We start from the raw sequence: 26,973 nt of genomic DNA, 5'->3' as shown, positions 1-26,973 counted from the left end.
ACAGGCCATTTGGCCCAACTGGTTCATGCTGATGTTTATGCTCCACACAAGCCTCCTCCCACTCCTCTTCATCTAACCCTATCAGCATAACCTTCTATTCCTTTCTCCATCATCTCTAGTTTCCCCTTAAATGCATCTATGTTATTCGCCTCAACTATTCGTGGTGGTAGCGAGTTCCACATTCTCACTACTCTGGGTAAAGAAGTTTCTCCTGAATAAAATAACTAAGTTACATAATGGATTACTATTTACCCTTTCAGTTACCTTCCAACAAGGGCAAGAAATCCAGAACATCAGCTCCCTTGATCAGCTGAGACGAGAAACTCCTATGCCTCATCTCAGTTGATCAAGGAAAGCTGTTGAGTCCTGTTCCTCAAAATATGCACACCATCAGCATGAACTTTTAGTATTATGGCTGTTGCTAAATTTTAGTAACACTGCTTTAGAGGCTTAGCAAAACTTGCATTTGGACAATTCAGACTAGGATTAAAACTCAGAACCTTGAAATAAAAGTCTGGCACTTTCCTGCTAGAGCTACTGGGCCTCCTAGAACGTTAATTTTTGGAACTGTACCAGACATAGATTTTTATGTCCTATCTATTAGTTGCTTTGTACAGTGGTATCTGTGCTAAGCAAATACATATTTGCATTTCAGACTTTGCATTGGAGAGGCCACAAGGCTGATTTGTGTATGAATTAGATATTGCACACTAGTGCAGTAGAGGATGCTCAACTGAGACTGGGGTTAAGGCACATTGTAGTGTAGTTGTTAAAAGGCATTTTTCACATTCCTACAGTTGCAGGTTAGTATCTCCAATATGTGAATCCAGCAGCTGCATTTTTAATGAATTGCATTAGTTCCCTGCAAGGCCATTGCATTGTACATCATTTCCTGGCAAGTAAAAAAAATCACAACATATAAGTCATATTGAGTAACTTTAATTCTTTTTGCTGGTCAGCATCAAAGCCAGTTTTTTTGGGAAGTCTTTTGGAAAAATGAAAGAAACTCTTGAATCCTCACAGGATGAGGTGCCCCTCAACTTCAACTCAAGTTTCTGCACAGATCACATGCTGGAAGATTCTACAAACTACATATACTTAGACTACACGTTACATGCTGGGAAATTCTGCAAAATGCACATGCTCTGAATGCACACATGGTTGAAAGCTCTGTCCGAGTTATGAGGTAAAAATATCCAGTTGAAGTCCTGGTCTTTGAGATGGTCTCATTACAGCCTTGGTTCAAACATGGACAAAAGAGCTGAATTCCAGAGGTGATGTGAAAGTGACTGCCCTTGACATCAAAGGGGCATTTGACCGAGTGTGGCATCAAGGAGCCCTAGTAAAATTGAAGTCAATGGGAATCGGGGAAAACTCTCCATTGGCTGGAGTCATACCTAGCACAAAGGAAGATGGTAGTGGTTGTTGGAAGCCAATCATCTCAGCCCCAGGACATTGCTGCAGGAGTTCCTCAGGGCAGTGTCCTAGGCTCAACCATCTTCAGCTGCTTCATCAATGACGTTCCTTCCATCATAAAGTCAGAAATGGGGATGTTTGCTGATGATTGCAGTGTTCAGTTCCATTCGCAATCCCTCAGATAATGAAGCAGTCCATGCCCGCAGGTAGCAAGACCTGGACAACATCCATGCTTGGGCTGATAAGTGGCAAATAACATTCGCACCAGACAAGTGCCAGGCAATGACCATCTCCAACAAGAGAGTGTCTAACCACCTTGCCTTGACATTCAACGACATTACCATCGCCAAATCCCCCACCATCAACATCCTGGGGGCCACCATTGACCAGAAACTTAACTGGACCAGCCACATAAATACCATGGCTACAAGAGCAGGTCAGAGGCTGGGTATTGTGCAGCGAGTGACTCACCTCCTGACTCCACAAAGCCTTGCCACCATCTACAAGTCAGGAGTGTGATGGCATACTCTCCACTAGCCTGGATGAGTGCAGCTCCAATAACACTCAAGAAGCTCAACACCATCCAGGACAAAGCAGCCTGCTTGATTGGCACCCCAACCACCACCTTAAACATTCACTCCCTCCACCACTGGCGCACTGTGGCTACAGTGTGTATCATCTACAAGACGCACTGCAACAACATGCCAAGGCTTCTTCGACAGCACCTCCCAAATCCGCAAACTCTACCACCTAGAAAGACAAGGGCAGCAGGCACATGGGAACACCACTACCTGCATGTTCCCCTCCAAGTCACACATTATCCTGACTTAGAAATATATCGCTGTTCCTTCATTGTTGCTGGGTAAAAATCCTGGAACTCCCACCCCAGCAGCATTGTGGGAATACCTTTACCACATGGACTGCAGTGGTTCAAGAAGGCGGCTCACCACCACCTTCTCAAGGGCAATTAGGGATGGGCAATAAATGCTGACCTTGCCAGTGACGCCTACATCCCATGAATGAATAAAAAGTCTAATAGCTTGAAGTAAAATCTTTGACGGAGGTATTAAAGACACAAAAGACAGTTTAATGAGTAAACGTAATGATGGTATTGCAAAATATGTTACTTATAAGATCTTGTTTACAACTTTATTTTGGACACTAGCAATTTCAGGTACTGAGAAAAAAATTGTATTGTTTTTCCTAAAAATATTTTGAGTGATGTGATTAGTTCAACAAAGTATGGCGGCAAAATGTTGACATGCTTAGATGAACTGAAAATACTGCCAAAATTGTAAATGTTTACATATGAATTTTTTCCATTGTGTTCCATCAATTATAAAAGTGTGACACAGGAATCAAGGTTTGGAGTTAGGAAGTGTATGCCATATGGAAGATTTTTAATAGTATATCACAAAATATGAAGAGTTTTGAAGTAACAATGATTAAAATGAAGACTGTCACAAGACCAACAGGTCAAGTTGTTTGTGAAAAAGCAAACCAGGTTGCTTGATCAGGTAAATAATCAGGTAAGAGGAAACTGTGTTTGTATGAAGGGGACCAGATCATATATTGGCTACATTAGGAGTACTTGGGTATGTAAGGCCTAGACAAGATGTGAACCTTGTTGCTTGAAATTATATCATGTTCAAGATGCTCCATTGAGTATTTGAAAATAGGTCAATTGACAGTTCTATGTCCAGAGACCCCTCAGGTTGGCATTAATACAGCAATTTTGGCAGTATTTTCAGTTCACCTATATTAACAGGTGACCTCAGCGAGACAGAACTCTGTGGCTGCAGTGGTGGGTATTTACATAAAAATCTCATCAAAACTCAGGTTTGTGATATGAGAGACATCCGTGACAAGATTTTACTCCTAGTCCTTGAATTTATACCTTGGGATTCTAGCATACAAACAGTTAACAGATTTATTTAAGTTCTGCTTGTCACTATTTTAACGGAATCATTAGCCTTTTTAAAATGTAATGGGTTAACACCTCTGCTAAAATAGTGGAGAAACGTTCAGCTAAACGATTTAAGCATTCGTACACTGGTATCCCACGACATAATTTCCAGCATCTTTTTGTGACCTTTCTTTTTCAATTATTAGAACCAAGATACAGAATTTTACCAGAAGTGAAGAAACGGCGACTAGCCTATGAAAAGGTTCCTGGAAGAATTGACGGGCAGACTCGACTCATATTCTTTTAAAGCAGCTTTTCAGAAATGTTCAGTTTTTCTTCAAGATCAGTTTTAACTTGAGTGTTATGCTATGTAAGGTTAAACGTTAACAGTTTTAACCAACACAATGTATTGTGTGTTACTAGTTAAATATTAGATTATCTTTCACACATATGCTGAACCCTTTTACGGTAATTACCATTTACATTCATGATATTGGACAGAGGTCCAGTTTAACTTTCTCCTTACTGCCATTTTGAAGTTGTGCAGATGAAATGTAGTAAGTAAATGTCACATGAAATTAGAATGTTGAATGAATGATTGATGCTACTTATTCCTTAGCTGCTGTTGAGGCAGTGGATACAGAATTATTGCAAAGTGAAACCATGATCATCCCAATGTATTGCAGTTTTCTGCAAGTATTCTAATGCTGAAAGAAAATTCCATTAAAAACAACTAACCTCATTACTCAGTTTCTTTTCTCCATTGAACAATTTTGGTAAGTTTAAAAATTATTTAAATTGTTCCTTTTTGAATTGAACAAAATGCAGTTTGATTTTTTAAAATAATAATTAAAAGGAACCTTAGAAGACTGCATTTAAATATGATATATTGCAAAGTTAGGATGGAGGAGTTTAGAACACATCTCCTAACTTGGATTCTCTGTCAGGCAGTCATTACAACCAGGCTGACTACAGATGCAAACAATGACTTGTCATCACACCTCCCAGGACTCTCTACCCAGGCCTTCCTGTACAATACAGTCCCACGATCTCAACTTTTGTCCAACTAGTAAAGGGACTGCTTGGAAATTACTAAAATGACCCATTAGATGAAGAATGTCCATCACTTTGGGTATTCAGGTCTCAAACTACATGACCACCTCATATGTCACTGTGACTCAGTGCCACCAAGCTAATTTGTCATTATTTGGAATGAGTTTAATTTTTGTTCAGAAACCAGGATTCTAGTGATAAAACAAAAAGCAAAATACTGCAAATGCTGGAAATCTGAAATAAAACCAGAAAATGCAGGAAACACTCAGCAGGTCAGGCAGCATCTGTGGAGAGCGAAAAAGAGTTAACATTTCAGGTCGATGACCCTGACAAATAGGGATCGTCCTGAAACATTAACCATACCATCTTCTCTCCACAGATCTTGCCTGACCTGCTGAGTGTTTCCAGCATTTTGTGTTTCTTTTATATCAGGATTGTAGTACTGTGCCATGCCTGAGACTCTGGGGGAGATATTAGCATATCTGGAGGACTGGTTGGCCGAGTGTACTAGCACATTACCTTTTCACTTCTGTGACTCAGACTCAAAGCCAGACCAGAATGATGCAAGACAAGTTTCCTCTTCCTGGCAGCTGAGAGTTTGGCCACTGAGTGCACAGACAATTTCACAATTAAGACTAGACCCTTGCACTTCTATTACTCTACTCTGGATCAAATGTTTGTGGATTCAAGCCCAATTCCAGGATTGAGCTGCACTCACAGGAACTGTGAGTCAGTGAGTCTAGGTGACAATATCCATCTTCAACCCAGTATCCCTTTGAACACAGCTCTCCCGCTGAGGACATAGCCTAGATTATAGGGCTTATTCTAACAGTTCAGTGCAGTACTGAGGGAGTGCTATATTATTGGTAGAGCCATCAATGGGTTGAGAAGACCCTGACTGACTGTTCTAGTGGTTCAGGTGGACAGTAAAGATCCCTTGACACCATTCGAAAAGCAGCAGGGAGTTCTGGAGTCCTGGTCAACATTCCTTCCTCAAACATCACCTAAGAAATTCATGAACCATTGAATTCACTGCTGTTTGTGGGACCTTGCTGCATGCAAAATGGCTGCAACATTTGCCTACAAAAACAACAGGAACGACACCTCAAAGCAGTTCATTGCATGTTAAAAGGGTTGTGATGGTTCTGGGAGATATGCGGAGCTGTATGAATGCACATTCTTTGTACCTCTGACAAGTCTGTGTATAATGTGTGTGTAAAATGTACTTTTTTTTGCCGTTGTTACAACTATTAAAACCTGGTCTGTGATTTGCAAGAGTGAGTTGACTGGTCTGATGTGGAAGGTAATGAATGTTGAAAGGATGGCATGGATGGAGTAAACAATAAGCATCTTTAGTACAACTCCAGAAAAATAGTTTTCACATTGACAATTTAGTGTGTACTTTACAGGATTTAAAAATACTGGGAAAAGGGTGCTTTACTTTGTAATTAGGAAAATATTAACCAGTGAAATGCAAATGTCATTCTTGTTTTTTGATCTGATGCAAAATAATTGCCATAGTTGAGGTTTATATGTGATCAGATGATGACTGGCTCCTTTTGTTTGAAGTTAACAATGCAGATATGCAGTGTGACACATATAAGGAAGCAAATGCTACTCAGGGGTGTTAAATTAAAACCTCCTGACAGCACATTGCATAAAATTCAGTTTTGTGTGTGTTTTTTTTACAAAAAAAGTACAATCTGCTCCATTCACCTTTGTCTGTTGTAACAGGATTAATAATTTATTTTTCACAAGTTTCTCATGTGTGAAGGCTACAGACCACTGCACAGAAGTCATCTTATTCTTGCCTCGGCTTCCCTGTGCACCCTTAACCCACTGGGGTAGATTTTAATTTTTAAGCACCTGGGCATGAAGCACTGCCTGGACACTGCAATGAAAAATCAGGAGGGGAGGATTACACAGTTGTACTGGACCTCAGCTCATTTCCTTTCCATTTATTTAAATGGTAGGACAATTGGACAGCCTCCATTGCAGGCATGTGATCCTCCCCACCTGATTTACTCTGCACTGTGCCCAGGTGTTGTTGTAAACCCAGGCACTAAAGTTGAAAATCAGCCCAATACTTACACACAGTTGTTGTGTCCTGTGGCACGAGCGTGCTTTTTTTTTGATTGGGGTGCAAGTAGTATGAAAGCAACTTGAGAATAATCAACAGAAAATTCTGCAAATACACAGCATCTGAAAAATAGGGACAGGTTGACATGTGGGTGTGGGCTCTTTGTCAGAGCTGAAAACTGAAGAGAAACAACCAATTTCCAGTTCTGACAAGGTCTACAGCCAAAGTTAGCCTGCCGTTTCTCTTTTCAAATCTGTGTCTTTCCATAAAGTTGTACTTTTATTTCAGATTTCCACTATTTGCAACGTTTTTTAAAATCTTAGAATACCAAACCTATTTCTAAGTGGCCATCTTCTACTGTTAGCCACTGGACCAAGTGACATCTGGCATGAAATAACTCTCAGTGGGTGCTTGTAACGTTAGCATATTCACATGAAATTCCTCTGTGCACTAACATACTCATCACCAATTCCACAAGCACACAGAGAGCTGCACAAGCACAGCCACACTTCTTTTGACAGTAGTTGGTTATTGTCCTCGACACCTTTCTTCATATTATAGTAATACTCTTTTGTAAGATTAAGGCAGAAGTTCCTAAACATCTATATGTGAACTTTCCAGACATTTAACAATGACCTGACTTGGGCTGCATGTTTGTTTTATATGCCACTTAGATGGAAATATAGGGCAATTATTTATTATGTGCCACGGATCCATGGGTATACATCTTGGGCCAGGCCTAATGCCATATAACATAATGGGCTCATTTAGCTGACAAGCAGCCTCAGTGTGGTTGTAATTTGTCCAGGCTTTGCTTTAGCTGCAGGAAGAGGGCAGAGAGGGAGATGACAATGCAGCAAGGTTTCTCTGCCTGTTCCCCACAAGCACTTTTCTCCAAAGAAGGAAACTCATTTTCTTAAGGATTCCTGTTATGGCACTAGAGGATCAAACACAAAACTGTAAATCTGTTTTGTTACCCCAAACCGCATCAGGTAATGTATTACTTAACATGAATACAGTGGCAACTTGTAAGAGACTTCATCTGAATTTTGAAACACAAAAAAGGAATGTTACAACTATGAACTCTTCACTAGCACATATCCTCAGTAGAAGGATGTGAATATCTATGGCAAGATCTAGGCCATTTCCTTTTCAATTGTATTTCAGTTATTTGTGTAAGTTGGCCGAGCTACAACGCTTTAAAACTATGATAACGAACTTCCTCCAGACTTTTGACCAAACAGCAGCTGCTTCAGCTGACAACGTCTGAAAATCTCTTTGAGGAAATCAAAAATACGCCATTTAAGAGGCACCATGGCTTTAGCTACTGGTAATGAACACCAATTTTTGCTCGACAACCAAGACAATTTATGTTGTCAGCTCTGTGAATACTAAATTTGTCTCTCTAAGTAAATTAAACTTTCTTTTTGGCTATTTTGATACTGCTCAATTTGGAGGTTTGGAAGTGATGTTCCCAGCAGTCAGAGCTGGGTCCACTTTTGTCCTCACTATGTATAGATGTCAGCGTGGCTCAGTGGTAGCACTCTCACCTCTGAGACAGAAGGTTGTGGGTTCAAGTCTCACTCTAGAGACTTGAGCACAAAAATCTAAGGTGACACCCCAGTGCAGTACTGAGGGACTGCTGCACTGTCGGAGGTGCCGTCTTTCAGATGAGACATAAAACAGAGGCCCCGTCTGCCCTCTTGGGTGGACGTAAAAGATCCCACGGGCACTATTTCGAAGAAGAACTAGGGAAGGTGTCCTGGCCAACATTTATCCTTCAACCAACAACACAAACAGATTATCTGGTCATTATCACATTGCTGTTTGTGGGAGCTTGCTGTGCGCAATTTGACTGCCATGTTTCTGACATTACAACAGAGAACTCTTCAAAAATAGAGTGTAAAGCACTATTGGAGGTCCTGAAAGGTGCTATATAAGTACAAGTCCTTTTTTTTAGACTCGGGTATAAGGGGCATAATATTGACATTTTCTGAAGACACTATAAGTAGGGGTTTAGCCAACAGTGAGGGCGAATATAAAAGACTTCAGGAGGTCACGGATAGGTTACCAGAATGAGCAGATGTAATGTAATGTGGAGAAGTGTCAGATAATACATTTTGGGAGGAAAAACAAGGAACAGGAGAAATCACTCAGTGGAAAATTGTTGAAGAGCGCAGATGAACAGAGACCTATATTTCAAAGGTGTTTACTTTTAATAACTATACAAAAACTTTGGTAGGATACATAAACAATGAAACTATCCTCAGAAGTCTTAGAACTGAATATGCACCAGCTAACTAGCATGCATATATAGCATTTGTTACATGTAACAATTCAAATACTTACTAAACACATTCTTACCAATCTCCAAAAGGGATTAATTAAACCATTGAATCCTTTTTGTAATTCCAAATTATACATCTTGAACATGGAATAAACATCATATTTAATCGTTAAATTCCCACTCATTACTAAATGCATTAGGTTTACACACATTCAGCAGCAGAAGGGTTAAATCATTTAAATTAGGCCTGTGCCAGTGTATCACACCCAGAAATTCTCAATTGTGGCTGATCAGAGACTGTAAACATGCTGTGAAATTGGTGCTTATACAGCACTCATATCCAAGTAGGATACAAGTTGAACATCAAATAGCATTTGAAATACATTTCAGAATTTTGTGGGCAGACTGTGTTTGATCTACCAGCTATTCATTTCACACTACAACACATTAGACATTTTTCTAAATTATCTTTCAAAATAAATTTAATGAAACCATACAAATGTGCTACATTATAGCTGCATTTAGTGAGTCATACAATTAATAGTGAAAGGAAAATGTATGGTATTAGTGGCAGTTGATTCCCAGTCATGTCACAGCAGCTTTGATAAAGACTGCTTGCAAATCTTTGGGATGATGTAATAACATTCAAGCATTTCCTTTTTTTTTTAAAATGACTTGTTTTCTTTTGGTAAAATATAAAGTAATACTGTAAAGGTCTAAGCTATGTCTGTGACTGTTATTTTTCATTGCAGTAAAAATAAGCGAGTAACACACGTGAAGTATACTCAACAGTGCCACAGTGTCCGAACGGACAATGCACCCATTGAATGAGTGGCTTCATTTTTTAAAAAAAAACTTCACTTCCTTTTAAGAGCAAAATGAAACAAGTCACTAATGCAGTACATACTAAAATATTGCAGAGTTAGTGCTAGATTTCGCAGGTTATTTCACTCCTCATAATTCATCTAGGACTCTCATTTTAAATCAAGTTGTGGCCATCGACAACACCCCTCTTTTCCACCCCCCCAAAGAACTGACCAGTTATTTGATTCAATAGCATGTAACCCATGGTAGACATAGTTTTAACTCATATTTATTGGAAATAACCATAAAAATTTTAAATGCAGGCACAATTCTTTTGTTTGTTTTAAGTTATGGCCAAATTCCCCAATAACTTTACATGTAAACAACCTTTTGCTCTTAGAACAACGGCAAATGTACTACAATTTGAAAATATAGAATTTTTATGCCATCAATTTCCCTCTGGTCCAACCCTGTTGTAATATTCTTCTAATAAAAATTCTAATTTCCAAAATGTAGCAAGAAGCCAGATTAGTAGGAAACTGTTATAAAGACACTAATAAATACAGAAATCGTTTTTGGCAAAAAGAAAAGTAATGGCATTGGAAAAATGTTCTTCACAAAGAGGCAGCGTTAGCAGTAGTCAAGCTTCTTCCAAAGGTGCCCAATTTCCTGTAAAAGGAACAGATCATAAAAATTAAACTGGCAAGTCCTAAAGGAGATAACAGTAACTAACAACAGATTACTGACAAAGATAAAGTTTTGAAGTTTGTAGGCAGAGAGGTCCTTCCTCAAGTGCTAAGTGACATCTCGACCAATAGGGTTTTTAGCAACACATCCTGTTGGAAGCCTTGTTTAGAGATAAATGGGCTGTAAATATATTTTTTTTATGCCGCATGCTTTATTTTTTAAGCTCTGGAAGGAACTCTTATAACATGACTAACTTGTGTCAGTATTTTCTTCTCCCATTGACAGCAATGGCATTCCTTGCTGTTAACACAGTTGATAACAGGATTGAGTACAGGGATGGCAAATACTTATCATCTCTCCTTTTTTTGGCTCAGCATCCATTTTTGCTAATGGTTCTATAAAGCACCATAGGACATTTTAAAGGCACTACATAAGTGCAAGTTGTTGTTGCTATTATAGCGCTGATTCTCTGATCTATGCTCCCCACTAGGATTGCAAAATTAGCCCTACAGTTCCTAATATCATCATCCAAAAAAAGGAGGCCAGAGTGCATGAATCAGGACCTGCCTCCTTCTGCCTCACAATGGTCTCCTCTATGTACCCAAAGTTTTGTTAATCTATGACAGATGTGAGAGAATCTATGGAAAAAAAAAGTTGGATTAACTAATACAGGAGTTATTTAAGTACAACCATACCTTAAGTCCAACCAAAACACAAGGACTGAATGTCCATTTTTTCCTTAATAAATCCTGGTGCCATTATTCATGACTTCATTTAACACATAGGGGTAAATTTTAACCCCCAAGAATGGGTGGGTTGGGGGCAGGTGGGAGATTAAAATAACAGCTTTTTGGAGCGGGACAGCATCCTGGCTCCAACTGGCCCACTTCTGGGTTTAACCCAGGTAGGTTTGTCTGTGTTTGGACAGCAGGCACCAGAAAGTCCTGCCCCCACTTAAAGCTGGCGGGCCAATACATAAAAGGGCAATGTACCTCATTGAGATACTTAGTATTTTATGTATTGGATACTTAAAATGAATTTAACCGTACTTGTTCGGGTTTCCCATCGCTTCCAATTCACATCAGGTGAAAGCAAGCGGAAAGGGTCGTATCCATGAGGTGAGTGCCCGGAGGAGCAGGAGTGCTTCATCCAGGCCCAACAAGCTCACCTGGCCGACAGGACCCCCACGATCGGCCAACACCCCTCCCCCTCCATTGCTGGCTGGACCCCCGACATCATCGCTTGCTGACCTCCCCACCCACCCCCCGATGCTTGCTGACCCCCACCTGATGTCCGATGCTGGTTGATTCCCCCCCGCCTTGATCCTTGCTGACCCCCCAATCACCACTGACCACCCCCCTCACACCCCTCGATCCCTGCTGACCCCGACCCGATCCCCAATGCTGGCTGACCCTCCCCCCCCCGCCCAAGTCGTCCACGTCCCCCCCAAACTCCGCCCCGCTTCAATTTCTTCCAAGCCCAACGATCTCTCTCTCTCTCCCGTCCACCTCTCTGATTTGCAGCTCCTTTCACTACCAACAGGGAGCCAGCCTATCGATCTGGCTGCCTGGCACGTGGGAAACCTGGAAGCTCAAATACTCATCTTCAATTGAGTCCCGATCGCAGATTGCAGCCCACTCAATTCGCTTCCGGGTTCCCCATGCGAATATCTGCGGACGCGCGAGGTACCCGGCTCGGAGTAAAAATTACGCCCATAATTTTTTTTTTCTAATTTTCTCTCCTCCTCCACTAAGAGTACCAACTCCTGCTAGAGTGTCTTTGGTACGTAGCCCAATCTTCCGTGTGTGAGCTTTGATTATGAGTGTTAGCAGGCTATTCCACTATGGGAGGAGAAGCATCACTGGAAAATACTCAGAACCAAGAAACCTGGCTGATTTTTACCATCCCTGGCAGAGGCATTGAAGCTAATTGTTGCACCCCTGCTCCAGATGAGATCAGCTAACACCGCACAGACTTAAACTGGGTCCTTCAAAACTGTACGGCTCAGTTACGTGCTGTTTTAAAGCTTAAACTCCTGATAAATTTTGCAAAAAAAAAAATGGAGTTGATTGATTTCCTCTTAAATGAAAGTCTCTAGATTGGAAGGGTCCGATGGTTGGTTTTGCCGAGAAATGATGCGTTAAGCCTCTCCAAGTTGTGAAACTGCTCATTAGCCAGGTGAAGCTTCTGGCTGTTAGAACAGAAACTCAAACTGACAGCAAAGCTTTAGGCTTGAAACAAGTTGCATTAAATGAATTCCAACTGCTTCAGAAATAACCGTGATTCTTATAAAACCAGGTGACAAGCATGTCCTAGCTGCTATGAAAAGACACATCTATACACTCCAGAGCCTCTTTCACCTTATCTGATGCAATATTATTTTATTACACAGTATAAGATAAAGTTTGATAAGTAACAGACGAAAAGTCAGTCTCCATTAAAGCTCACCTCTCTAGTACACTAACCCCTACCATCATGATACCTAACTGCATTTTGGATAGCCTCGGTATTTTTGTTTGGAATATTTGCTTGATAAATTATTCCAAATATTTATCACTCTGAATTTAGACTTTTTCCTGATATCTATTCTAATTATTTTCTCCACCAAAAACTGTTCAGTGGTATAAATGAGAGCGATAGGAATCCATTAGTTGGTTTTAGTTTCTATTTCCATCCTCTTACGTACAGTCCTACATTCTTGGCTTACTTGGAAGTAATATTTTGGTTTTCTCTCATCGAAACCATTTAATGTTTTATATACTTTGACAAGTCCCTTCTTAACCACTTTCTTTTCAGACTGTGAAGCTTAAGTTTTTCTAACCTTTCCTTATAGCTCATCTCCTTAACATTTGGGATCAGCTTTTTGTTATTCTTTTTGTTCCCTTTCAAACGCACGCACATCTTATTTGCAGTGCAGCGATCAAAACCAAATACAGTACGCTAATTGCGATCTGACTAGTGCATTATAAAACCTAAGCATACCTTAAATTAGCTTTTTAAAATTGTTTTACCACATTATCTGGGCATCACACCTATTATTCCTCCTGCCTCCATTTCTAAGTTTCCCTGTTGTTAATTCAATTCCCGTCATTATATACATATGTCCCAAACTTTTTCCATCTATGTGTAATACTTTACATTTTTCATTGTTAAATTTCATTTATCAAGTATATACCCAATTCCACAACCAATCTAAATCTATATCTTTGGGCTGCAACTATAGAGTTGATAGGAGTCCCGCTCCACACTTCTAGTGCAAATGCAGCTACAATTTTTGAAAATCTTTTGTTGCATCCTATGCCTTCACTGCTCTCCCTATTTTGCATCATCAGCAAATTGGAGCAAATTTAAAACTGTGCCTTTCGACAACATTTTTTCCCCCCAGGTTAGATTTTGCACTGATGTCTCTTGAGTGGGACTTAAACTCACAACCTTATGACTCAGACGCAAGAGTGCTACCCACTGAGCCACGGCTGACTATAACATATTACAACATAACATAAACTGCTAACCTTAAGGGCTACGTGGTGTACCTGGTTTTAGAGAAGGGAGCAGGACCTAGGTTCTCTGAAGGGATTGCTTCCTGCAGGCACTCCTACCAACAGTGCATCTTTGCAGGCATTCTGGATACAATACTGCTGGAGTTCTGTGGCAGCCTGTGAAACCTGGATTTGAAAACAAAGTTTGCCCGGTCAGGAATTGCATTTCACACACAAAAACGCAGAAGCAAGCTACGTGTTTCTCCGTGAGGAAAAACGTGTTATGAATTTAGACACTCACTTCTGATTTAAAAATCAATTAAAACTTGGTTTTCATTTTCTTGGCTTGTTCTTCATTTTTCCTTTTCATTCTATTTTGTTTCTTTCTTTTCAGTTTGATTTTCTTCCCATGCATCAGTCCCAATTGTTACTCTGTAAACTTCCCCAGGCCCACCGCTGCATTTAGGAATTCTGTACCTGCTCCATCTTTAACAGACACTGTGATGTTATTGTTGGGGGTTTGCCAGTATATCTTTAACTGTCCATACAAGTTAACGCTGAACGACCACAATACTAAAATCGATAAAAAAATAAATTGAGAATCTGAGGAAATCTAAGCTGGCGGCAGCAGTTCATACACATCAATGATGTATGTTATTCATTTCAGTGTGTGCTTGTTTTTGGCAGAGGGTCAGGGGGTGGGGTTCAGTTCCCGCTAAATATTTACCGCATTTGAAGCAAATACTCAGCAGTTAGTGCCTGCCCTGGTACAGAAAGAGAGGGGAGAACAAAATGTAATAGGACCAAATTAGTCTTGAAAGATTCATGTTGACACTAATGTTTCTAAGTGGCGTAACACCCATCAGTGCCTTGCTCAGTCTCACTTCAGTGTTTAACCTTCAACCTTTGCAGCATGGACAGGCCACATAAAATTATATATTTCAAAAAATTAAAAATATTTTTCTTGGTTAAAAAAAATCCTGCGGGGGTTCTAGGAATACACCAACTCACTACTGATACATTTTATAGGAGAACATGACACAGAGAGTAGTGAGTCACATCTTCCTTTAAAGTTTATAAATAATGAGCTAATGGATTCCTATCGCATCATTTACACCACTGAACAGTTTTTGGATCACTCGAATTTAAACACCGAGAAATTTTAAAAGGTCAAGCTTCGCCTGAAGTGTGCCATTTTTTTTTGGAAGATTGGCATTATAATGTCACTTCTTGTTCCACCTGTATCTGCTTTTCATAACAGTAATTCCATGAGACAGTAAGGCTGATTTTATGTACTGGAAATATTTGACCACCCACACAGGCTCAATGCCACATGGCAGGATTCAAGTCTCGCTCCACTCAGTTCCCCAGCTTCATCAAACGGCTGCGAATGACTCACGATTCCGTCAAAACCAGAGTTTATATTCTTTTATATTCCAATGCTCTCCTGACCGGCCTCCCACTTTGCACCCTTCGTAAACTTGAGCTCATCCAAAACCCTGCTGCCCATAGCCTAACTCGCACCAAGTCCCGTTCATCCATCACCCCTGTGCTGGCCTACCTTGGCTCGATTTTAAAATTCTCATCTTTGTTTTCAAATCCCTCTATGGCCTCGCCCCTCCCTATCTCTGTAACCCCCTCCAGCCCTACAACCCTCCGAGATCTCTGCGCTCCTCCAATTCTGGACTCTTACGTATCCCCAATGTTCTTCACTCCATCATTGGTAGCCGTGCCTTCAGCTACCTAAGCCCTAAGCTCTGGAATTCCCTTCCTAAATCTCTCTGCCTCTCTCTCTACCTCCCTCTCCTCCTTCAAGAAGCTCCTTAAAACCTACCTCTTTGATGAAGCCCCTGTCCTAATATCTCTATGTGGCTCGGTGTCAAATTTTGTCTGATAACGTTCCTGTGAAGCACCTTGGGACGTTTTACTACGTTAAAGGCACTATATAAATGCAAGTTGTTGTTGTCGTTATAGCGTCAGATTAGTTTTTAAAAGTCTACTTGTGCCATTTTTTAGTGGTTAGTGCGCAAATGCAAAATTTTAAATCAAACCAAAATGTGCTCAGTGTAACAATATGGAACAAAAGTAATTTTTGTTTCTTTTTCCTTTAACAAAGGCTCTGCAAGTGTCAGCTGAAACATGCACAAGGATAGCCATGGTACCAAACAACTTCACCCACCCACCCTCCGACACTAATTAGAACAAACGCATTGAGGATCAGGAATCACAATCGCAGCCCCAAATCCTACCGCTCAGTCCAAAGTTGGATCACGACCGCTATCGCTAATTAATTTCCCAGCCCTGAGAGTGGAGTACGGGTTTTTCTTTGCAACAGCTCAAAGAAAGAATGCCATCTTATGTTAAGAGATTGTAATGGAAAACCAATGTTATCTCAGGGTCATTGAGATATTTATCACCCCTAGTTTTGGTCTACCCCCACAAGTGGAAACATCTTCTCTACGTCTACCCTATCAAACCCTTTCATAATCTTAAAAGACCTCTATCAGGTCACTTCTCAGTCGTCTCTCGCCTGTTCAGTCATTCCTGATTGGTATAACCTGTAAGTCATTTTTGCACCTTCTTCAATGCCTCTATATCCTTTTTATAAGGAGACCAGAATGTGTACAGTACTCCAAGTGCGGTCTAACCAAGGTTCTGTAAAAGTTTAACATAACTTCTCTGCTTTTCAATTCTAGCCCTCTAGAAGTGAACCCCAGAGTTTTGTTTGCTTTCTTTAAAAAAAAGATCAGAATTGGTTTAGACTGTGTGCTCACAAATCTTATCTTCTGATCACAATGACACTAAGATAACATTGGCGAAGGATGAAACTTTAGACAATGGAACTGGACATTGACCAAGATATGTCCCTATGGTTGAGTGCCTTCAGCAATCTGTTTGATGACCCTAAAATGCTCAAAGTCAAAGTCAGCAAAAATTATACAACGTATGATTTTTAAAAAAAAATAACATAAAAGAGGGTTACAAAGCAGAATTCAGTTAGGAGCTTTAGCTACCTTCAAGGAGAGGTACCATGAACGGATAGGCATTTGCTCACGGTTCCCAGGGAGTTCTTTACACGTGAGCTTCTAGATGTAGGACTGCGTGTTGTCTGTGTGTAGTCTTAAGATAAATATTTTGAAACAATAAGCTAATTGAGGGACATATTACTGTCTCTAGCTTTCACAAATCTGTTATTAAAAGGATAAAGGATTATCCAACATCGTGAATAAAACTCAAGCAGTTTATAACTGATCTGCATCCAAAAATCACATTACAGCTTTTAATTGCTAACGGCAACATATCAGTTGTAAACTTCAGCGGATGCCTGGAATCAGCTTTGGCTCCTTTATTAAGCAAAGACTAAATATCTTGGTGGCAATACTCCAGTCAGTGCATCTCATCTCATTCATGCAACATCACAGCCATCCATTTTCTCTAATTCATTTGTATTTACCACCACAGACCTTCCCCTAACCGGAAGCATGAAACAGTCTGCGACACAATCTCTCCCTGATCCCTGTCAATCCCACTCAATCAGTCCCCTCCCCTGTGCTCCCTGATAGGACATTTTGCTTCAACAGCCCAACTTGGGGCCAGCCACCATTCTCAGAAACAATCATGGTCCAGAATTTGCTGCCAAAATAGCAGTGACTTTAATGGCCCTCGCCATTATTAATGTGTAAATTGTCCAGCAACTTGTGGCGAGGAAGAGATACCCCGTGAATTGCGAATCGCCACAAGTTGCTGGACGATTTGTGCTGCTCTGCCATTAGCTTCGCGAAAACGGCAGCTCGTCCTCAACCTCCCCGTGAGTTTCAAGAAGTTGCTGCATTTGCTCATTAATTGCCAATTAAACTTGCCGCAGAAAGTTAGGGCTGGTACTTAATAGCGTAAGGACCTTTTAGCAAGGAGATTTATGTTCCTGCAATGCCACTCAACCTCTCCAGCCCAGAAAGGGAACAATTTTAAAATTTATTAATTTTTTTTTCTTTTAGAACCATAGAAAAGATACAGCACAGAAGGGGGCCATTCGGCCCATCGTGTCTGCGCCGGCTCGAAGAACAACCAGGTGCCCATTCTAATCCCACCTTCCGGCACCCAGTCCGCAGCCTTTGTAGCCGTAGCCGTTTTCCTTTGTCTCTTTTTTTCCTCTCTCTCTCTTAATCCAATTTTTCTTTCCCTCTCTTTATTTCTCTTTCTGTACCTGATTTGATGCTAATTCACCCTATTTCCTTCTCCGCTGTTCCTCCGTTTCTTTCTCAATCCTTCAATCTCACTGGTTAAGGAGATAGACTGTTGGTCCCGTCGTTCACCGAGGTCCCAGATGCCCCCGTTATCAGCTCGCACTTCCGGCAAGTTTCAGGGCAAAACATTTTCGAGCTGAAGGGCGAGGGGGAGAAAGTCCAACTGACTGGGCACACCGCGAGATACACCACTCCAGCAAAATCTGGGTCATTATTTGGGGGGTGGGTGAGGGAAAGCAAGTAACAATGTATCGGTTTGGACATAATACGCAAATAAATTTATCTACAAACGTGCAAAAGAAAATATACCTGGAATTTGTAAGCTGTAATCACGACTGATTCAAAACAGTACCAAACCTTCAAAATCTCATCCCAATCAACTGAAAGGCATGTTGGAAATCCAAGACAATTGGATTTACTATTAAACCCACTGTAAAAGACTTTAAACAGGCACAGTACATGTTAATATTAACAAACCATCACTCCTTTTCCTGTACACCACCCTTTCTTTTCCTGTATATATTTTCCTGTACATTTTTTCAGTGAACGCACACAGAAGTTATATAAATAGCTTTAAATCAACTGTTACTTTTATAACTATTATATTCTCACATTTCCCTTTTTAAAAAAAAGAATTGCACCTCTTTGCTGCTATTTGTCCTTGCTTGCTGTTTTTCAATTTGTTTCTCGTCCTCTTCCACTTCTCTAACCTTCTGACTTATTTTCCATTGCCCATCCACTCCTGGCCCTGATGTAACACGAGAATCTCTGATGATTATTTCCGAAGTTTACTAGACGCAGAAACCCGGCAGAAATGAACGCTTGGGGGAAATCCTTCCAGTGTCTGTTCCACTCTAAACAGGAATCCCCTTGGCGACAGAAGCAGTAACCCCTGCCTCAGAAAATTATTCATTGGTCTTTCTATGTAATTCTTTCAGCCCAACTAGTCAATGCTGGCGTTTATGCTCCACAAGAACCTGCACCCACTCCTCTTCATCTAACTGTATATCTGCAATAGGATAATATCTGTCTTTAAAGTGCAGATCCTAACGCCACATTTAAGCCTTTTACAGTGTTGTTGGAAATCACAGCAGCAACTACTGGCCCTTTCCCTTTAACTTTTTTAAAAAAAATTACAATGGGCCCATTAGCCTGTCACCAACCTAGAAATTTAGATACCAGGCCGCTATTGTTTACGAAAAAACATTTTATTAAAACAAGAATCATTCCTAAGCTCTGGAATCCCCTCCCTAAACTTCTCCGTCTCTCTACCTCCTTTAAGACGCTCTTTAAAACCTACCTCTTTGACCACCTGTCCTAATACGTGTGTGTGTCAAATTATGTTTGATAATCGCTCCCGTGAAGCGCTGTGGGACATTTTACCACGTTAAAGGCGCTATATAAATGCAGGTGGTGGTTACTGAGGATCAAACTCCTTCGTTCCATAACGGCTTCTCATTAATTCCTAAACTTCGCAAATAGTATGTGGGGGAATTGCTATCTCATTTAACTGAGGCAACCAAAGCCTCTAAATAATTGTTCTTTGGGGGAATTGGGGGAGGAGTTTCAACTGTTTCTCAACCACAATTCCAGTGTGCAATTTAATGCCTGTTAAAGGAAGTGTTATCTCAGCAGTGCTAAAAAAAGAGACGTGGTGAACTAACACCCAGTATCGGTCAACCAGCCTGCACTGTGTGTGTGACAGGGTGGGTTTTTTTCCCCTCTTTTCTAAAAAAAAAGATTTACTGTATTTAAAAAGTTATAAAAATACACGAAACCGCAGAATCTCTCTGCAAACTAAAAGGTTCTCAAATTTAGATTCTAAAAGAAGCGAGCACTTGCTCAAATATGCATTCGAATTTTGTTGACAATAAACAGAAAGAAACAGCAAAGATGAGAAATATTCACTATGTACGTATGTATCTTTACTAAATATATTTTTATATGCTACAAAGTGTTAACATTGTTGAAAAATGTAAATTGCTTTGAAAAGTTTTCTCCCCCCATGGCGGTACATTTGGATCACAACACAGTGAATCACTAGAGCCAGGCATTTGTTATGCTGTGATATCTCGTGTAGCATCATAACCTACTGCAACGGACATGGTTTTGCTCCTCATTCTCGACACGGTGGGTTGAAAGTCTAATTTCAGGTCAGTAATCGTCTCAGGAGTCGGCAAATTAGAGAGCTGACCCATAAAAAAGGGATATTATCCCCAAAGTGCATAATGTGGCGGCCTCATAACTTCAAGAAATCATTTCATTAATTCGAAATTACTCCAGAAATGAACAGGACTGATTTTCATTTGTCAGGAGCTGAAAGCACCATTAATATACTACTCCCACAGGCTAACGTGTTAGGAAATTAATTTGATCTAATTATCTGAGTGATAGGAGTTCACTTCACACTGTCCTTACAACGTGCTTGGCAGCTTCTAATCTTTTCTGGGACGGGGGCTGGGGGAAAACGAGGCACAGAAAAATAAAATCTCTAATATTTCTTCCTGGCAGAGGACAGTCCAGAAGAATGAAAAACATATTTGCAGTGGGGGGTGGGAAAGCTGAAATGTGATTAACAAGAGATATCCCCTTTAATTTTCAGCTTATCTTGGAACAACTATTAATAACTAATTTGGTACCTGTATTTGCAGCCCCTTTTACTGCTAGTTCAAGGAAGTACAGGGTAGACTAGCAGCCTGAAATAAAAAAACAGAAAATATGTGATTATGCAGCAGGTCCGGAGAAAAGAGTATTAAGGGTTATGGAACCAAGGTGGGTAGTTGGAGTTAAAATACAGATCAGCTGTGATCTAATTCAATGGTGGAACAGGCTCGAGGGGCTGAATGGCCTACTCCTATCTTCCTAAAAGACAGCTAAAATATTCTCTCCTCTCTTCAGATACACACAGACCCTGGTATATATATTTCCAGCATTTTTGTTTTTTATTTCAGATTTGAGGGGTGCTTTTTAAAAAAAAAATCTATACTAGTCTCTGTTTTTTGAGGTATCGGCAATCCTATCAGTCAAATTCCCATCATCTTCCTAGTTTTTACATGTAACACACAGCACAAACTCAGTCACTACACACTGCCATTATGAAGTCACTTCCAACAGCCCACATCCATTCTGCACAGCTGCAACAAAGACTCTCGACTACCGTTTTAAAAGGAGAGGAAAAACTGAATAAAAGTCAAAGTCCAAAACTTTAGTTTCCATTGTGTACTGTACAAAGGGACTAAGAAACCACAATTAAACCACTCATGGTATGTGTCTGTTTTGTATCAGACTAATTGGAAATGTTTGTTTAAAATGGTTTGGGAGTAATAATGTATAATTACACATTGTGTATATACTTGTACACAAGGTGACCCACTTCACAACCCCTACTTTCCAGCCAAAACAAAAAACGCAATCATCCAGTCACCCACATACAAGACGCCAGAGCTCCCCCAAGAGCAGCTAATTTGATTTTAATGTGTGCTCTCCCCTCCACAGGCTGGTACCACCACTGCACACAGACCAGGAGTGGGAATCTGGGAGAATGGAGGCAGGGAAATGGGAGAGTGGGAACGGAAGGATTCAGGACTAACAGGAGAGCAGGAAGCAGGAGAGCGTGTTCCCCGTATTAAACTACAGCACCATCCGTCCACAATGACTTGCATATAAAAAGTGATTTCAACCCCTACTCTCCCAACGTTCAACCTCCGAGCAGTAACCCAAATTTCTAACCTTGTACATGAGTATATACAGTAATTCCTGACAAACATAGTGACTTACAGCTGCATTGCCTCTGAGTCAAAAGGTTGTGGGTTCAAGTCCCATTCCAGAGACTGGAGAACAAAACCTAGGTTGAAATTACAGTGCAGTACTGAGGGAGTGCTACACTGTCGGATGTGCCATCTTTCGGATGAGACGTTAAACTCAGGCCCCGCCTGCCCTCTCGGGTGGACATAAAAGATCCCTTGGTACTATTTCGAAGAAGAGCAGAAGAGTTCTCCCTGGTGTGCTGGCCAATATTTATCCCTCAACCAACGTCACTAAAACAGGTTATCTGGTCATCATGTTGCTGTTTGTGGGAGCTTGCTGTGTGCAAATTGGATGCCACATTTCCTACATTACAACAGTGGCTACACTTCAAAAGAACCTCATTGGCAGTAAAGCGCTTTGGGATGTCCTGAGGGCATGAAAGGCACTGTATATACACAAGTCTTTCTTTTAATTTTCTTGACATCTGGAAGCGTACTGGCCCATTCGCTCATTCCAACCCTGTTGTGCGTCTTCACATTTCATCACCTGAATACTTAATTCTACATAAATAAGCAAATCATTTATCTCCTGTCAGTCAGTCACGGTCGCAGAAACACAAGGCTTTTTTAAAAAAAATTGTTTTCAGGATGTGGATGACGTTGGTAAGGCCATGTTTATTGCCCATCCCTAGTTGCCCCGAGATGTTGGAGGTGGGCCGCCTTCTCCATCCTCTGCAGACCTTGTGGTTATGGTGTTCCCTCAATGGCGTTAGGTAGGGAATTCAGGACTTTGACCCAGTGATGGTGATATAGGTCCAATTTAGGATGGTGTGTGACTTGGAGGGGAACTTAGAGGTGATGGTTTTCCCGCAGCATTGCTGCCCTTGGCCTTCTCGGTGGTAGAGGTTACAGGAGAGGGAGGTGCGGTCAAAGTAATTTTGGAGAGTTGCTGCAGTACATCCTGTAGATTGTGCATACTACAGCCACAGTGCGCTGGTGGTGGAGGGGTGTCCAGTGACAGGGACACCAATCAAGTGGACTGCTCTGTCCTGGATGGTATTAGAAGCTTCTTGAGTGTCGTTGCAACTGCACCCATCCAGGTGAGTGGCGAGTAGTCCATCAAATTCCTGACTTGAGCCTTGTAGATCGTGGAGAGGCTTCAAGGGGTCAGGAAGGGAGCCACTCATCATAGAGTATCCAGCCTCTGCCCCGCCCTTGTAGCCATGGTGTTGATAAGGCTGGTCCAGTTCAGCTTCTGCTCAATGGTGAACCCCAAGATACTAACGGTAAGAGACTCAGCCGCAGTGGTGCTGATAAGGAGAGATGATTGTGCTTTCTCTTGTTGAAGATGGTCATTACCTTGCATTTATGTGGTGTGCTACTTGTTAGCCCAAGTCTGGATGTTATCCAGTTCGTGCTGTGAATTTGACATCCACTCACCAGAGGAGATAGAGTTAAGATAATTGGCAAAAGTACCAGAGGGGGAGAAGAGGAGAATTTTTTTTTAAAAATGCAGCAAGTTGTTATGATCTGGAATGCGCTGCCTGAAAGGGTGGTGGAAGCAGATTCAATAGTAACTTTCAAAAGGGAATTGGATATATACTTGAACAGGAAAAATTTGCAGGGTTATGAGCAGAGAACGAGGAGAGTGGGACGAATTGGATAGTTCTTTCAAGGAGTTGGCACAGGCATGATGGGGCGAATGGCCTCCTTCTGTGCTGTATGACTGTATGATGATTGGAATTCTACATTTAATAGAGAACTGGACTCTCAGGGACCCTCTCAAGTTTTTACTGAGGCAGAAAACGAGTGATTTGCTATTTTCAAAAAGAATTTCTGTGTGGGGAACCTGCTGCAAATATTGACACACTCTCAGGGAACCACCCCCTCCCATCCTAACTTCTGAAAGATAAGGTTAGCTCCCCAAAGGAAGGAAGTGCCATCATTGCAGAAAACATTTTTAATCAGATACAAACAGAGAGAACGTGCTCATAAGTCAACAGGAAAATACAGAAATCTGATGACATCATAGAGCCCAGGGCCCCCAGTTCAAAAACGCGTGTCAATTAAATTTGAGTACTGTAACTTTCAAACTGTGCACACTTTTTAAATCACATATCTTTAAAATGTCTTCATTTCAATTGCTGCTGAATACTATAAATTGGAAGAAATGGTATGATACAGAACTGTATAACAATTCTCAATTCTTAGTACTTGGAAATAAGAACGGTACTTTTTTTTGGGAGGTGGGGCGAGGAAGATGGAGAAATGCTCTTGCAGTCCCCCTCAAAAGGGGAAAAATTTATAATCCCTAAACTAAGCGATTACAACAACAATTTGCATTTATATAGCACCTTCAACGTAGCAAAATATCCCACGGCGCTTCACAGGAGTGTACCACATTCAATACATAAAATCCACCTGCAACCCATTTTCTCCGAGGAAATGTTTTTACATAGTGTCCCAGACAATATAATCTCCTCTTTCCAACCAGGTGATCCCAGGTTTGAGTTCATAGGTTTTAGGTCACTTGAACACACTTACCATTGCTGAAGAGATAGTTTAGCCAAACCTTAGTCTGGCAGCTAAATCAAGTTACATCGAAACCACAGCACAGAAACAGGCCATTCGGCCCAACTGGTCTATGCCGACGTTTATGTTCCACACGAGCCTCCTCCCACCCTACTTCATCTCACCCTATCAGGATATCCTTCTATTCCTTTCTCCATCATGTGCTTATCTAGCTTCCCCTTAAATGCATCCATGCTATTTGCCTCAACTACTCCATGAGGTAGCAAGTTCCACATTCTTACCACTCTTTGGGTAAAGAAGTTTCTCCTGAATTCCCTCTTGGATTTATTAGCGACTATTTTATATTTATGACCTCTACTTTTGGACTCCCGCACAAATGGAAACATTTTCTCTACATCTACCCTATCAAACCCTTTCATTATCTTAAAGACCTCTATCAGGTTGACTCTCAGCCTTCTCTTTTCTAGAGGAAAAAAAAAGAGTCCCAGCTTGTTCAGCATTTCCCGATAAGTAGATCCTCTCAGTTCTGGTATCATCCTTGTGAATCTTTTTTGCACCTTCTCCAATGCCTCTATATCCTTTCTATAATATGGAAACCAGAACTGTGCACAATACTCCAAATGTGGTCTAACCAAGGTTCTACCCAAGTTTAACATAACTTCTTTGCTTTTCAATTCTATCCCTATATAGAAAGAGTTCCTTACTACAGTAGATTGCTGTGGAGATGCCGGTGATGGACTGGGGTTGACAATTGTAAACAATTTTACAACACCAAGTTATAGTCCAGCAATTTTATTTTAAATTCACAAGCTTTCGGAGACTTCCTCCTTCCTCAGGTAAATGTTCGAGATCCTGAACATTTACCTGAGGAAGGAGGAAGTCTCCGAAAGCTTGTGAATTTAAAATAAAATTGCTGGACTATAACTTGGTGTTGTAAAATTGTTTACAACAGTAGATTGCACCATTATCAAGAAACAATCTCAACTTGTCCCAGTCAACTTGTCCCATTCCACTACAACAGCACCTTCTACTTGAAAGGAAAAAAAAATGCAGGGCTAGGGGAAATAGGGTGGGACTAACTGGATTGCTCTTGCACGGTCTCGATGGGCCGAATGGCCTCCTTCCGTGCTGTAACTATGATTCTGTCAGTCTTAAGGCAGCAGATGGCACAGAGCAGGTGACTTAGTTGAACTAGCCTATTTGGTGCAAAGCAGCTCGCAGGTGGAAAGACATTAAAAATATTCTCTCATATATTTTAGAACAAATACTTCATGCTCTCGACAAATTAATATGTGACTTACATTAACAATACCACAGGATTTTTTTTTTGGGGGGGGGGAAACGCTTAAAACCACAAGACAACTGACAGCCGCTGCCTCTCAGGGTTATTTTAGGTTGGATTTATATTGCGCTCATTGGGTGCATTTACAGAAGATTAATATTGGGGCAAAGCAATTTCCACACAGATATTAAACTTGTAAGGTAAATAAACAATGGCCCAAACTGATTCTGGATCGAAGCCGAGTGTAATTGCCAGAAGAGTAGTCACACTCTGCTTTAGTTTGACACCGCCTGGGTTACAGTCTGTAGCACCGCCTGGGCTCTTTGTAAACATACCTTACCTCGATTTAAATGTTTGAAAAGTGGGGACTCTCATACATTTAAATTTCTAACTGTTGGGAGAGCTCCGCACATGTGTATATCCAGGGATGCCCCGAGCTCTCCTCTGAGCAGCGTGGCTTTGAAGTCCGAGCCAGGCGGGAGCCAAACATAAACAGGATTTTTTTTTCTGGCTGGAACTCGAACTGCAGGTCTCAGATCCGTTGAGAATGCAAACCAGTGTGAGATGACCCAGTGGAAGGGGTCTTAAACCTCAGGGCATCGGTTGTACTGGCGCTTTTGTGTTGATGCACAACTAAAAAAACAACTCTGCACCCATAGAAAAGAGTGCCATGTTGCAATTAATTCAGCGCAGGAAGAAAACCCACTTTAAACCAAGATACTCAACATAACTTTACATAAATGCGACCCGTTACTTTTGCTCCCTTCCCCGATGTATCTGTCCCCGTGCAACCACGGAGCTGGAGCCCAGCACATTCCTCGCGCCTCCTCTGCACGGATCCCCAGCAGCGCGAGGAGCCGGGATCCCGGGAATGGAACGCTGGCGCTCGCTCCAATGTAGCCATTTGTATCCGCGCGCTTCATTCAACTCACCTTAATCCTCTCGATCCCCGCCTCAAACTTCAGCTGCTCCACCATCCGCTGCATGCTCGACAGGTTCGAGTTTGAAGTCATGCTTCCTGCTTCTTTTTTTTTTCTCTCTCTCTTGCAAACTTTTCTCTCTCTCTCTCTTTTCAATTGCTGCTGCTCTGACTCCCTCTATTCTTGTCTGTACCTTGGAAATGCTCCGCCCGGGCTCCCGCTATCGGAACTGATGTCATTGGGAATCCACCGGAGGGAAAAGGACCAACAACTTAAAAAAAAACTCCCTCCCCCTCTCTCTCTCACACATACAGTTCACATTATCAATGTGTGCGCACGCAAAATGGGGCTCATATCAGCCTCCAGCAAAAGCGCTCACACTGCCACCTACCAGCTCACTGCAAGCTTTGCAGCAGTAATGACACCAGACAGCGTGAATAGTCGGGGGTGGGGGGAAATGGGATGCTAATTATCCAATAGAAAAGTAGTCATGCTCAAATATAATTATTTAAAGAGGCATCTGTGTTTTATCAAAGG

At 41.2% G+C, this 26,973-nt stretch overlaps 2 protein-coding genes across 3 annotated transcripts in view; one reads left to right on the top strand and one right to left on the bottom strand.

The window, feature by feature from the left end:
* Positions 1–4,120, top strand: part of LOC137320672 (protein shortage in chiasmata 1 ortholog) — a 60,363-nt gene extending 56,243 nt beyond the window's left edge. Inside the window, exon 18 of the mRNA XM_067982351.1 lies at positions 3,529–4,120. Coding sequence (XP_067838452.1) covers positions 3,529–3,629 — 101 coding nt within the window. The 3' untranslated portion in view covers positions 3,630–4,120. The remainder of the gene's footprint in view (positions 1–3,528) is intronic.
* Positions 4,121–8,648: 4,528 nt separating this feature from the next.
* Positions 8,649–26,799, bottom strand: gng10 (guanine nucleotide binding protein (G protein), gamma 10). Of its 2 annotated transcripts, none has more exons than XM_067983579.1 (3): positions 26,449–26,799; positions 13,746–13,898; positions 8,649–10,215 (listed from the first exon to the last, which is right to left on the bottom strand). In XM_067983579.1, the coding sequence occupies exons 1-2, from the start codon at positions 26,527–26,529 to the stop codon at positions 13,773–13,775; spliced, it is 207 nt and encodes a 68-aa protein (XP_067839680.1). In that variant the 5' UTR covers positions 26,530–26,799; the 3' UTR covers positions 8,649–10,215; positions 13,746–13,772. The 2 variants fall into 2 exon arrangements, with proteins under 2 accessions (XP_067839680.1, XP_067839679.1); XM_067983578.1 differs by having other exon boundaries at positions 13,767–13,898; positions 26,449–26,788.
* Positions 26,800–26,973: the final 174 nt, after the last annotated feature.

This window comes from Heptranchias perlo, chromosome 4, assembly GCF_035084215.1.
Source record: "Heptranchias perlo isolate sHepPer1 chromosome 4, sHepPer1.hap1, whole genome shotgun sequence".
Taxonomy (NCBI): domain Eukaryota; kingdom Metazoa; phylum Chordata; class Chondrichthyes; order Hexanchiformes; family Hexanchidae; genus Heptranchias; species Heptranchias perlo.
This window is presented reverse-complemented; position numbering and strand designations above follow the sequence as displayed.

Excerpts from the sequence above, each read along its gene's own strand:
- gng10 (XM_067983579.1), bottom strand. The coding sequence starts at position 26,529 with ATGACTTCAAACTCGAACCTGTCGAGCATGCAGCGGATGGTGGAGCAG. Across the intron at positions 13,899-26,448 it reads CGGGGATCGAGAGGATTAAG|GTTTCACAGGCTGCCACAGA; the intron begins GTGAGTTGAATG and ends TTTCAAATCCAG.